Raw genomic sequence first — 13,273 nt, 5'->3', positions numbered from 1 at the left:
TGCGGCGGCGATGGTGGCCGCGATGAAAACTGGTGCAAGAGAAGAGGAGCCCAATCTGGGTTGGGTGCCGAGATCATTGTTGAGGCCCAACTCAAATTTGGGGCCCAAATCTATTGTTTGGCGCAACTTGTGGGTGTCCAAATCCTTTTAGGTGCCCAAATCACTTTTGAGGCCCAATTGTGTTGGGGTTTCCAATTTCTTTTGGGTGCAACATCTAAATCCGGATTTGAAGCTCAAAGTTTTGGGATATGGTTCTATGAGGTTTCGAATTTGGGATCCAGGAGGCTGGACCTAGCCATACCTCCTAGCCCCAACTTGGATGAAAAGGAGAGATTTTAGTTTTTCGTTGAACTATGCCTATGTACTGTGTTCTAGTTTTTTCATAGTTATAGGCTTGCTTTCATTTGTGAGCACTGATTGTCTAATGAGTGGTGCTAGCATGCCACGTCCTAGACTTGCCCATAGATGGCAAGGGAATGTATGTATCTGTGCCGTTCTAGCTTGAGTTGAATGAAAGTTGTCTGGATTGATTCAAAAAAAAAAAAAAAACCATTGTCAATTTTGTTGAAATGATCTACTTATGAATATCTAAACAATTAACGATTGATTATTTGTCGAAATGTGATAGAAAAATGAGTCTGACAACCGTTAATTAGAAAGTTCTCATTATAATAGTCTGCATTAGAGCCCCATCATTTCTTTGGTTGTTTTTAATTAGTTAATATTGAAACCGAAATCACGACAAGACACACTATTCATCTCATCTAAACAGTGCATTGTTGTTTTTTTTTTTTTTTAGTACAATGGAGGCAAAACCCAACAGAAAACTAGCAAGAGAGGCTAGTAACTACTCTGCGCTGCTTTGAAATTCCAAAGATATCATTAATCAAAGCTTCGGTTACTAGCACAATAAACCGTGCATTGTTGTTGACATCTAAACGTTGCACTGTGAAAAAAATTAAAATGAAAAATCAAATTTGGAGTAATGACCTGGATTTGTTATTCTTCTTTCATGAAAACAGAAAAGAGAAAAAAATAACACTAAACTTCTTTCTTCACTATACATGGAGAAGCTTGAACTTCTTAGCTCATAGTCTCTACATGAGTAGCAATTAAAGTGACCAAGCGGTCTCACAATATCGGTCTATGATATAAGCAATAACTAGGAAATAATTGGGATATAGGATAATATACACACAAACACACACATTTAGAGTTAGTAGTTGCATATGTTCACTAAAATTTTAATATTAAACTAGTCACGTTTACGGTCCTTTAAATGAGCCTTCTAACTTTTAACATAAGCTGAGGACCTAAGGCTGAGGTTAATATTACCTAATCGCAAAAGTAGTCGTAGATCTAGAGAGAGTAAAAAACCTAAACCTAACCATTTCTCTTGTCTGGTGGCCCTTCGTGTCTGTGCTGGCACTTGACCTCGTAGGCATGCTATGGGTGCAGCCGAACGGGTCACCTCGGCCCTTTAGGGCGATGTATCATTGATGGGTGTGGAAGCTTGCCCTTGACATAGATCGGACTAAAGGATTCATTGTCTTCCCTCGTTTCAGCCATAGCCGAAGCCCCAGAGCAGCAAGGATGTCATAAATATTGTTTAAACCAGCCACTTAACATTTTCAAGCTCTATCGAGTGGAACATCCCCAAAACAACATTTTGCCAAGGTCGATTTTGATGGTTTTGTGATAAAAAAATAACAATTAACTACTGACTTTGTAATTGAATATGACTAGGGTACTCCTCTTATAGTTGGCTGCCTAGTCCTACGAAGGTTATAGTCTTTCCTTACAATTGAAGCCGGTCATAAAAGATGTCCATAGAGTTTTTTAGAAATGGCATGACTCAAATGGAAAGTGACTCATTCTAAATCCTAAATAGACATGGTTAAAAAATATCGACTTTTTCTCTCTCTACTAGGGTTTCCTCTAGCTGAGAAACTGACCGAGATTGGCAACGTGATGGCGGTATCGTCCAGACTATCACTGTTGGACGGAACGGAGGAGGCCATGAGCTTGCTCTGGGGAAACGAAGCAATTCAGGATCCGTTCTTTTATCTGTGTGGCCGGTTACTGGCTCCAAAGCGACCTGTCAATATCCTGTCGTTCTCGGCGGCTATCTGTGGAATATGGGGGCTCAAGGAGAGGGTGTTGATCCGTGAGGAAGCAGCTGGAGTCTTCATCTTCCAGTTCAAGGACCGGGAGGAGATGAACTGCTTCCTTAATGGCGATTCGTGGTTTTATAGCAATTCGATGCTGGTGCTGGCGACCTACAACAGAATTGGCTCGTTGGCGGCGGTGCCTCTGCATGCTCTGGAGATCTAGGTGGCGGTGAAGGGTTTACAGTTTGCTATGTGGAACAAGCGAGCCCTAACTCTACTTGGGAATGCTCTGGGTGTCTTTGTTCGGGCAGACCAAGCAGCTGTGCAGCGTAAGGGCCCAATCCAAAGAATCTATGTGATCCAAGACGTGCGCCGGAGAATTTGGGCCCGACATATGTATAACTTCTCGTCGAAGGTCTCGGTGCTGCTGGAATTCTGGTATGAAAAGTGCCATGGGATTTTCCCGGACTGCGAGTTGTTTGGTCATGGAAACTGATTCTATGATAAGGGGTTGGTTTCTCCAGTGTTACCTCATTCGAATACGGAATTGGTGGATGGTTCTTTGGGCTCGGTGGCTGCGGCGGGGGGGGGGGGGGGGGGGAGGGGTCGGAATCACTTGGGGAGATGGCAGTTCAGTTCGGGTCGGTGTAGTCTAGGTCGGTCTAGTTGGGGTCGGCGTTGGAGATGCATGTGGACACGGCGGCAGTTCCAGGGAAAGAGATCCCGAGTTTTTTGGCTGGAAACTCTAGGTTTAAACTAGAGTTGACTGCATGGGTGGTTTTGACCAGGCAAGGGGTAGTGGGCCTGAGGCTGATGGGCCTATTTCTGCCGTTGAGAAGAATGTTGGGCTCAGTTCGGATGTTGGGCTCTTTAATTGAATGCTGAAATCAGGCTACCACTTTGGGTGTGCATAAGATTCGTGAGGATGATCGGGTCACGCACGGGAAGTGCCTTTGCAGGAAAAATTTTAGGCGGGTTTGGTGGAGGTTCCTATTACTACTATTGGGAAAGTGCCGAAGAAAAAGGGTTGTCGTCGTGGTCATCGGAACAAACCTAAGTAGGTGATAGTGAACCCTACTGCTAAGGAGCTGGAGGTGGTTACCCTACCCCAGGAGGGTTAGGGGTGCATTTCTTTTTATTTTATTGCTTTGAATAAGTGAGCGTTGCTTGGCTCTTGCTCCATGTTGTCCTTTGTTTTAGCTTTGTGCTGGTTGATGAGTAGCGATGTACACCAAGAGGGTCTTAGGCGTCAAAGCTCATTGATTTGGTGGCTCTGATGAGGGTTAGCTTGGGGTAGCAGTTTCTTTTCCTTTTGTGTTTTTCTAGTTTGCCTTTTTGTTTTTTTTCTTGTCTCTTAGGTCTATATGCTTTGAGCAGCTTTGATTTGGCCATTCATTTGTATCATGGGGGTTTTCCGAATCCCTCTAGCTTGACCAAGTGAGGTCGTTGTTATTATTAGTGGAACCCGATTCCGTTTCCCTCAACAACAAAAAAAAGGAAAGTGACTCAAAGTTTTTTTTTTTTTTTTAATAGAAATGGTAAGTTTATTAATATGGTAACATTACAAATAGACATGTCACGTGGTAACTCATAAAAGTAAGACTCACACATAATGCTACACTTGCCTATAGTTAAAGGTTTTCACTATGTTAGCGACTCGTAATCAACCCTTTGAGAATCAATGAAATTGTTGAAGACAACTATTCTGCTTTTCCTCATTTGAAGAAATCTCATTCACCCCTTACTATTGTATTGTTAAAGGATTGGAGTCCTTGTTGAAAGAGTCCTTAGTAAAACTTGACCACTCTTTAGGTCATAGTCGCATATGCAATCATTGTTCATTTCTCTCAACCCTCAATGCTCGTAATTTTGAAAACACATTGTTTTCATTCTTTTTTTTTTTAACAAAAAAATTAAATGCCATAAATCAAATTAACATCTCACAATAAACATAGAAGTCATGAATTATTTCTTCTAACCAAGACAACGCAATACTATTAATTATTAAAGGGTTGTGTGATGAAGAAGGTAACTAGTGACGGAGGCAAGGCAGATTGAGCGTGTGGGCAGTGATTATTACATAAAAATGTTTTCATCAGAAGGTACAAATGCGGAGGCTTTGGAGCTGATTTTGGGAATTGTTAGTCAGAAGGTGACGCAAGAGATGAACCAAGAATTATTGGCACCATATTTGGATGAGAAAATTTGAGTGGCTACTTTTCAGATGCATCCATCTAAGTCACCCAATTCGGCTGGCATGTCCCTTTTTTTCTTTTAGAAATTTTGGATTACAGTAGGAGATGATGTTTGTGTCGCTGTGCGCTCTTTTTTGACCTCGGGTAATCTAATTAAAGAGGTGAATTTTACTCATATTACACTTATTTCTAATGTGCATGAACCGAAAGATATGACTGAGCTGAGGCCGATTGCTTTATGCAATGTTTTATAACGAATTTGTTCTAAAGTACTGGCTAACACGCTGAATAGAATATTGGATGAAGTGATCTCTCCTATGCAGAGTGTCTTTGTTCCCGGCAGGTTAATATCTAATAATACGTTGGTGGTAACCGCAGTAGCCCATTTTCTGCATACCAATAGAAGGAGTGGGGAGGAACACTTCTCTTTGAAATTAAAGCTTATGATCGGCTGAAATGGAAATTTCTAGAGTCTATGTTATTGAAGCTGGACTTTGCTGAAGATTAGGTTGATATTGTGGTGACTAGGATTGAAACGGTTAGCTATTCTTTTCCGGTTAATGGAGAGGTAGGTTATGTGAGGCCAACCAGAGGCATCAGACAGTGTGACCCACTTTCACCACATCTGTTCATCTTTTGTGCAGAGGGGCTATCATCCCTTATATAACACCTTGTACGTCAACAATTGTTAAAGGGTATTCAATTCAACCCTAATGCACCCATCTTGCATCATCTTTTGTTTGCCGATAACAGTTTCTTGTTTAGGTATGCATGTGAAGAGGAATGCCAACAGTTAAAAAATATTCTTTACACTTATGAAGTGGGATCAGGGCATAGGGTTAACTTACAGAAAGTAGCATGGCTTTTAGCAAAAATGTGGAGCTAAATTGACAGGACTTCTTGGCTTGTATCTTAGAGGTCAAAATGGTGGACAAACATGTTGGATATTTGGGGTTGCCTACACATGTTGGTAGAACAAAAGTTGCTGCTTTTAGTTATCTAAAAGAAAAGCTTACCCAAAAAGTGGTGAGCTAGAGGTCCAACTTATTGAGTGGTGCAGGAAAAGAAAATTTGATCAAAGCTGTAGCACAGTCGGTTTCTATGTATGTAATGAATTGTTATAAGCTTTCGTTGGGCATGTGTGAAGATCTACACTAGTTATGTGCTGGTTTCTAGAGGGGTGACTCTAAAATAAAGAACAAAATTCATTGGAGGTCATTGGAACGATTATGTGAACCTAAGAAAGATGGAGGTATGGGTTTTAAAAATTTGCAATGCTATTTTCAAACTAAATTTAGTTTGGCCATGTAAGCAAAACAAAGCTAGAGATTGATTAAGAATCCTGACTTACTTATTGCTAAACTGTACAAAGCAATATATTTTCCCAATAGTGATTATCGTTCAGTTGAGCTTGGAAACGGGCTCCTCTTTTCCATGGCATAGCGTTGTAGAGGCAAGACAAGTGTTATTACAAGGGTTACGATGGCCGATTAGAGACGGATCAGTTATTGAAATCTGGGATCATAATTGGATTCCGGATGTGTACCCAAAATATCCATCGTTTCCTCCCTCTCAAAATGTTCCTAACTTTGTTTCTGAGCTGATTGATCCAGTGATATGGACTTGGGATACAAATATGCTTCACAAGTATTTTTCTCAAGCTGATATTGATCTTATTTTAAGTATACCATTGAGCAGGAATGTTATAGACAAGTAGGTAAGGCATTTTAATAAAAAGGGATTTTTTTTTTTACCACAAATAGTGCACTATATGGCTAAGAATCTAGCTCTTGATTTAGTGTTGGCTCCGCAACCACCTATTGATCTGTTGAGTATTGCTTAGAGGGCTATATGGCATGCTAAGGTGTCGGGCAAGGTGGCTTTGAATACATGGAGGGTAGTGGCTAATATATTGCCTTCTAGAACGCAAATAAGTAGCAAAGGATATAATGGTGATATGAATTGTGTTTTATGTGATCATGACTTAGAAGAAAGTATGCATATATTTGTGCAATGCCCATATGCGCAAGAGGTGTGGAATAGAGCTTGTATACAATGACAAGGATAGGGAGCAAGCTTGTTTCATGAGTGTTTTCTAGAGACAGTCCCTAGGTTATTGAAGGAAGAGGTAAACAAAGTTCTCATGCTATTATAGGGCATGTTAAAAAATCGCAACTCACAAGTTTGGGAGGACAAATGTAAACATGCCTTTGAAATCATTCTGATGACACTTGGATGATACGGGGATTTCAGGAAGCAAAATGCTCCTCAACAGCGCCCAACGCGACAACATGAGTGGTGAAGAAAGCTTGAAGCAAATGTGGTGAAAATGAACTGTGATGGGGCTTTTTTGGCTGCTAGTAGACGTGGTGGTGCTGGATGTATTGCCTGTAACGATGATGGTGAATTCCTGGCAGGTTTAGATCGGCCCATGCCTTGCTTACTTCACCTTTCCATGCTGAATTGATTGCACTCAAGGAGGGGATCCTATTGGCAAGGACCTTGCGCTATAATTATGTTTGCTTTGAAAGTGATTGTTCTATTTTGGTTCAAGCCCTGCAACAGAATACTCCTGATATTTCTACTATAAATTTGATGCTTGAGGAGATTAAGAACTTGTTAAAAGAGTAGCCTGGTTTTTCTGCTACACATGTTTAGAGAGAAGCAAATCAAGTAGCTCACTTACTTGCTTCTCATGCTTTCAAAAATAGTGATAGCCACACGTGGTTTGTAACAGCTCCCGAGATTATAAGAGATGACATTCGAAACGATTGTAATCGTTAACTGATTCAATGAATTTACCTTTTAAAAAAATGAGCTATTTCTTTTAGTAGCTCATAATCTAATGAAGGTTTCTTCTAGTTCCTAGTGGCGACGACTACTTTCTCTGATCCGTCGAGTTCTAAGAGCCTTGTTCTTGCCTAGTTGACATGCCGACTATAGCAGGTTGCAGCGGACTTAGTCCTGATCTTGTCTTCTAGGTGTTGGTTTTTGACAACATGCAAAGCAAAAAATTAGGTGGTTTTTGCTCTGATTTCAAAGACAAATATATGTCGATCGAGGGTAAGGGGTTTCGATCTATCTAGCAATAATCTTCAGGTTACCAGCGAGTGGTGCCTACGACATGGAAGGCAGGTGCTGCAAAGGAGATGAAGGTTCTTACTTAGATATCAGTGAGGCTTGATCATCACCAAGCAAGCCATATGCGTGGTAATTGAGTTTGGTTGACCTTATTGTTTGGTCATGAAACATGGAGAGATAGAGTGGTCGTCCCTCAAAACTAACGACGACAACTTATGTTGTTTTGGTTTTCAAGTTTAACGACGGTGACGGAGTAGCTGCTGAGTTGGATGGTGGTGATTGCCCCTTGAATTGACTGTCTCGGCTCAACTTTGGGTTTTTGGGTCCTTTACTGGGGTTGGGTTGTCTATGTCAGATTTGGCGTTTGCTTAATTTTACCGATTTTTTAGTTTATGCTAGCGAGAACTCTTTTATGAGTCTTTGTATAACTTTTTCCTATTTTCGTACCACAATTGCGTGCTCACGTGGGGTAGTAAGTAATCTGGAATGCCTCTGAAGGCGAAGTGTATTTGCTTAGGTATAGATTGCTCTGAGCTCAATTTGTTTCAAGTGAGCAGTCTTTTCTAATATTCTAACTTTTGGTTAGAGTATATTAGTACCATGAGTCATTCGGTTCAAATAAAGAAAAAAAAGGCATGAACTATATCCTTTTATATTCTCGTAGGATCGGACACGATTAAGCATGATATTGATAATAAGTGGAACCAGAACCAAAAATTTTAATTTAGTTTGATTTAGATATTTTCAAGTTGTGTAAATAAAGTATTTGAACTAACTAAGTTTGAGTTTCAGATGGTGGAACTGTTGGGGATGCTGGTGCATCATCCTCATCTAGTAATGTTTAAATGTTTCTTGGGTCGCAAGATCTAGTTACTCGGTTGTCACATTTATTTATCTTGCTTCTGAGTTTCTAGGTTTTGTTAGAATAAAGGTGCTTAATTGTCCTTAAAAGGTGGGTGTACCCGGGAGTGCGAGGTTATGTTTTTTCTTAGAATAGGTTCTTTGTATGTCCTAAAGGACGACTCTTTTTATCGGCCCCTCTGAGGTGTGTCGTTTCTAGTATTGCTTGCTGAATTATAAATTTGACTGACCTCCTTCGATTCAAAAAAAAGTTTGAGTTTCAATTCGATTTAATTTTTCAATTATTTTCTGGTTTAGTTTAAGCCGTTCGTTTTTCGCTCTATTTAAAACAAAATATTAATGGTCGGTGTCCACGTGAAATGGCTCTGAGAGTCATCAATGTGCAATTGAAAAAATGAACGGTCTCAACTCTCGAAATTCCTCCATGTACTACTTCTCGTATCTCGACGTCCTAGATCTCTGCAAGCCCCATCATGTAACACAAGTACAAAGACCGTCCCTTCCTCATTCCTCCTTATCATCATCACACATGTACATTTCCTAAATTTATGCATCGCTTCTCATGCTTCCACGGTCCTTGCCCCCTCTACACCTTTCACCTTTCCTTTTATATTTCCTCTCTCCCATTCTCTCTCTCCTTTTGGGTTCCTTCAAGCATTAGTCTCGGTCATTATTAATAGCAAGCTTAATAACACTGAATGCTTCCGTTTCTTCAAAACTTGACCACATACTCTGTTTTGGTGCTCTTCCAAGGTCTTCAATGGGGCATTGTTTAGCTTGTGAGTTCGAGTCTTTTGGTTCATTTGAGATGTACTTAGAGATGCTATGCCCCGAAGTTTCTAGCTTTTATGGTCATCTTCGTGGTGGGTTTTGTTAGTACTTAAGACTTTTACGGTAATTAGAGAAATTACAGGTACAGTTCTTGGTAAAATTGAACTATTTTTTTCTTCTTTCCTTTGATTGTTTTTTTTTTTTTTGAGAATGTCCTTTGATGGGTTTTTGAAAATGTTACAGTTGAGAATTTGGTTCTATTCTTTTTGATAACTTGGACTAAAGTTCCATTAGGAGTTGAGAAGTGCATGACAATAACAGCTGAGGACTTCTTTTGAATTTAAGGTTGGTGTTGGGTTTTTCCTGTTCAGCTGCCAAATTTCAGCTTTTGGGTTTTCTGGTTTTCAAGGCATTTTCAAATGCATCAGCATTTTGGGTTTATCTAGGAATTGGGGATTTCCAGATCTGAGAGTTTAGGAAGCTTATATTGCTTCTGGGTTTTTTTTTCTTCTTTTGATTCAAAAGACTGCGGCTTGATCACTTATTTGGTTAATCTTAGATCTCACTGTCTCAGTGTGACTTCTACTCCTTTTGAACCCATTACTGATTTTGTTTTAGGGAGGTTTGAGGTAGTAAAGTTAGAGTCTTGAAGAAGGTAGAGTTGTGTGTGATTTTTCAAAATGGGGCATTCATCAGCAGTCTGGGACTGTAAGGCAGCAATTGAGAAAACAAAGGACTTGAATGGGGTCGGACAAGTTGTTCTTCGAAACCCACAAGGGGCTTCAGCGCAGGCGAGAATCTCTTTCTTTTCCCTTTTGAATTGGTTCTTTTTGAACCAGTGAAGACAGATTACAGAATATCCTTAAATTGTTAAAATCCTAGTGGGTTGATTGGTTCTGTACTTCTGTATAATAGGAGTATTTAATTGCCTGGATTTAATAATATTTCTTCTGGATAATATAGGTTAGCTTGCATGGAGGACAGGTCACATCATGGAGGAATGAGCATGGAGAAGAACTCCTATTCACTAGTAGTAAGGTATAAACTATAGATTTTGAATTCTGACAATATTTTATTTTTTGTTTTTGTTTTTTTTTTTTGTTTTAAGTTTTGTGGCCGTCATATTTTTGTTTTTTTTTTTTGTTTTAAGTTTTGTGGCTGTCATAAATCAAAAAAAGGAAAATATCTTCTTTGAGCTTGTATCAATATTCCTTTAATAAAAGAATTTGAGTATTTGGCATGAGTCTACCTCTATGTTTAAGAGTTTTATTGTTATGGAGATTGTCGGACAAAACTTTTGCTTCTCAAATTATTCAGCTAAGTAATCACAAAATATGTCTAGTAGCAGCTTTCAGGTGCTATAGACTTTTCCAGGTCATACTTGGATTTTCAGTTTTCCAGTTGGGGTGTACTATGTGTACTATAGCCGACTTCATATGACTTGGTTGACTGGTCAAGAACATATAGGTTATGTAGTTGTCTGATCAAGCCTTAAAACCTGGTTGACTTGATTTAAAATCTGTTGTGGAAGTTTCCAATATGGGCTAGTTTTTGCTGGTCCAGATTTTCAATTGCATCTACTGTCTTGTGCTAAACCATACCCTGACAAGAGAATTTTATTTTCTGGCCACTGAGACAGTAGCTTTAGAGGGTTATCTTTGGCAGAATGTGATCATAGTTACAATGATAGTTGAAAACATATATGACCTCTTACAGAAATAGATAATAATTCGTTTTAATGTGTTTGATTAATCTTAGGCAATCTTCAAGCCTCCAAAAGCAATGCGAGGAGGAATTCCCATTTGTTTCCCACAGGTATGGTTAGTTATTCTCAAATCTTTTTTTTTTTTACTCAAAACATCCAATTTACTGATAATATTTACTTTATGCTTTTGAAGTTTGGGAATTGTGGATCTTTAGAACTACATGGTTTTGCAAGAAACAAGTTCTGGGCAATTGATGATAATCCTCCAGTGCTTCGCCCAAATGATTCCCAAGGAAAATCATTTGTTGATCTACTTCTTAAACCATCTGAAGAGGACCTGAAGTTCTGGCCCCATAGGTATGAGCTTGGATGCTGATTCCTTAATAAAACTGCATGTATGCTCCCTCATTAGAGAATGGGCACTTAACTCATTGTTTCTATTATTGTATTCTTATAGTAACTGTCAATGACAATTTAGCGATATTAGAGGTATCACCCAATCCTGAAATTATAATACATTGTTAATCATCGGATCATTTGTATTCTGAAGAGATCCTAGTGTCTCTGCTCCCTTAGTAAGATATGCTGAGGACAGCTGGATGGATGGTCTGCTGGGCTGCTTTATTCTTATGTTGTCATCTACATATATATGGGTCCCTATGGTGCATCAGTGCATCAATACATTAATGTAGAGCAACTCTGCATAACCGTAGACCAAATTTATGTAGTAGTAGACTGGTCTACCATTGCATGGAGCCAATCGAAGTATCAATGCATTACTGCACTATAGAATTTCCTCATATACGTATGTATGTTTCAAGTGGTATTCTGCTATAAACCTTCATAATCTTTTTACTTTTCCTTTATTTTCAGTTTTGAGTTTCGCCTAAGGGTGTCTCTTGCAATAAATGGAGATCTGACCCTGATATCACGAGTCAGGAATGTGAATGGCAAGATGTTTAATTTCTCTTTTGCCTACCACACTTACTTTTTGGTTTCTGACATAAGGTATGGAGCACTCTTGGTTGAATTAGCGATTGACGATTGTTATGCCTTTTTAATTGTGCAAGTCCATCCAATTATAGAAATTTAATTTAATGAATATGACTTCCATAGTGAGGTGAGGATCGAAGGGCTGGAGACATGTGACTACTTAGACAACCTTTGTCACAGAGAACGTTTTACAGAACAAGGAGATGCCTTAACTTTTGAATCAGAGGTGAGTTTTGTTTTGTTTACTTATATGAAATGGTTTTTAGTTATATACGAAGTAAACCCAAGATTTGGGTTACAGTATAGAGAATGAAAACGTGTGCTGAATATACAGATGTTGAATTCTAAAACTTTTGAGTGACTGAATAGCTTATCACTTATTTATACTCCATTCATTGTCTTACACAAAGTACAGTCATTTCTTAACACTGTCTGGCACTAATTAAAAGTGGTAGTGAAGATCAATTAGTATTCCACTCCCCCAAAACCGCATTATATTTGAAAAAGGAAAAGAAAAGGATTAGATTCTATGTGATTGTTTGTATACATTTGTTCTCCTGGCAGGTTGATCGACTTTATCTAAGTTCACGCAAGGTAATTGCTGTTCTTGATCATGAAAAAAAACAGACATATGTAATCAGAAAGGAAGGACTACCAGATGTTGGTAAGCTGGCATATTAACCTTCTGATTTTGTTTTGAGTGGGTAAAATTTATGAAAGTGAAGTTTTCATAGTTGTTTTGCCAACTAGTAACAGTTAAATACATTGGCTATTGAGCTTTACTTACATTTTGTTTATTACTATTGTGCAAAAGGGATAACCTTGGGCTAAAAGGAGTTATATATATATATATCATAATGATTACTAGATGCATTAGTCTGCTTAAATGCACTCCAAGATATATGATGTTTGATAGTATATTTTGCTTTATTAAGCAATTTGATTACCCCATTTTCAGTTGTTTGGAATCCGTGGGAGAAGAAATCAAAATCCATGGTTGATTTTGGTGACGAGGAATATAAGCAGATGCTTTGTGTGGATGCTGCGGCAATTGAGAAACCCATCACCCTGAAGCCAGGAGAGGAATGGACAGGGAGGTTGCAGCTCTCTGTTGTGCCTTCGAGTTTCTGTAGTGAGAACCTGGATCTTGAGAAGGGAGGTTTTTGAAGAATAGTACAGAACTTCTAGGGTAAAAAGTGCTTTAGTTAATGGTAGCTACTAGGTGAAATTTTAGAAATGTCCTGTTGTAGCTTGCTAGTTCTTTAGATTTAAATAGGATAGGAAACCTTGTAATGAAACACTGCTTCTATCTTTTAAGTTCTTTGTGAAAGAATGGGAGGTCGATAAACAATATCGTAATTGCTGTAATAATATCATCCATGGTGTTTGTGTTGATCAGAGCTGAAATTAAACTGTTTGTTATGTTGAGTAGTGCTGTTCAGATCATGAATTTTTAGAGCAGGAAATAAAAGTTAGCTAAATTTATTGGAGTTTTACTAAAAATATTGACTCAATACGTAATAATAAATACAACAGAAGTTATCAAAAAATTATTA

The 13,273-nt window shown here is 38.7% G+C and overlaps 1 protein-coding gene across 7 annotated transcripts; it reads left to right on the top strand.

Annotated features, from left to right (window-relative positions):
- Positions 1 to 8,667: 8,667 nt before the first annotated feature.
- LOC133717760 (putative glucose-6-phosphate 1-epimerase) lies at positions 8,668 to 13,115 on the top strand. Of its 7 annotated transcripts, XM_062144483.1 has the most exons (10): positions 8,668 to 9,161; positions 9,263 to 9,364; positions 9,638 to 9,810; positions 9,983 to 10,057; positions 10,778 to 10,834; positions 10,918 to 11,081; positions 11,598 to 11,732; positions 11,841 to 11,943; positions 12,282 to 12,381; positions 12,676 to 13,115. In XM_062144483.1, exons 3-10 carry the CDS (start codon positions 9,700 to 9,702, stop codon positions 12,882 to 12,884), a joined length of 954 nt encoding a protein of 317 aa, XP_062000467.1. In that variant the 5' UTR covers positions 8,668 to 9,161; positions 9,263 to 9,364; positions 9,638 to 9,699; the 3' UTR covers positions 12,885 to 13,115. The 7 variants fall into 7 exon arrangements, with proteins under 7 accessions (XP_062000467.1, XP_062000471.1, XP_062000469.1 ...); XM_062144487.1 differs by lacking the exon at positions 9,263 to 9,364 and having other exon boundaries at positions 8,668 to 9,027; XM_062144485.1 differs by lacking the exon at positions 9,263 to 9,364.
- The last annotated feature ends 158 nt before the right edge of the window (positions 13,116 to 13,273 follow it).

Source organism: Rosa rugosa, chromosome 6 (assembly GCF_958449725.1).
Source record: "Rosa rugosa chromosome 6, drRosRugo1.1, whole genome shotgun sequence".
Taxonomy (NCBI): Eukaryota; Viridiplantae; Streptophyta; class Magnoliopsida; order Rosales; family Rosaceae; genus Rosa; species Rosa rugosa.
The sequence above is the reverse complement of the archived record's forward strand: the minus strand, read 5'-3'. Positions and strand labels throughout refer to the sequence as shown.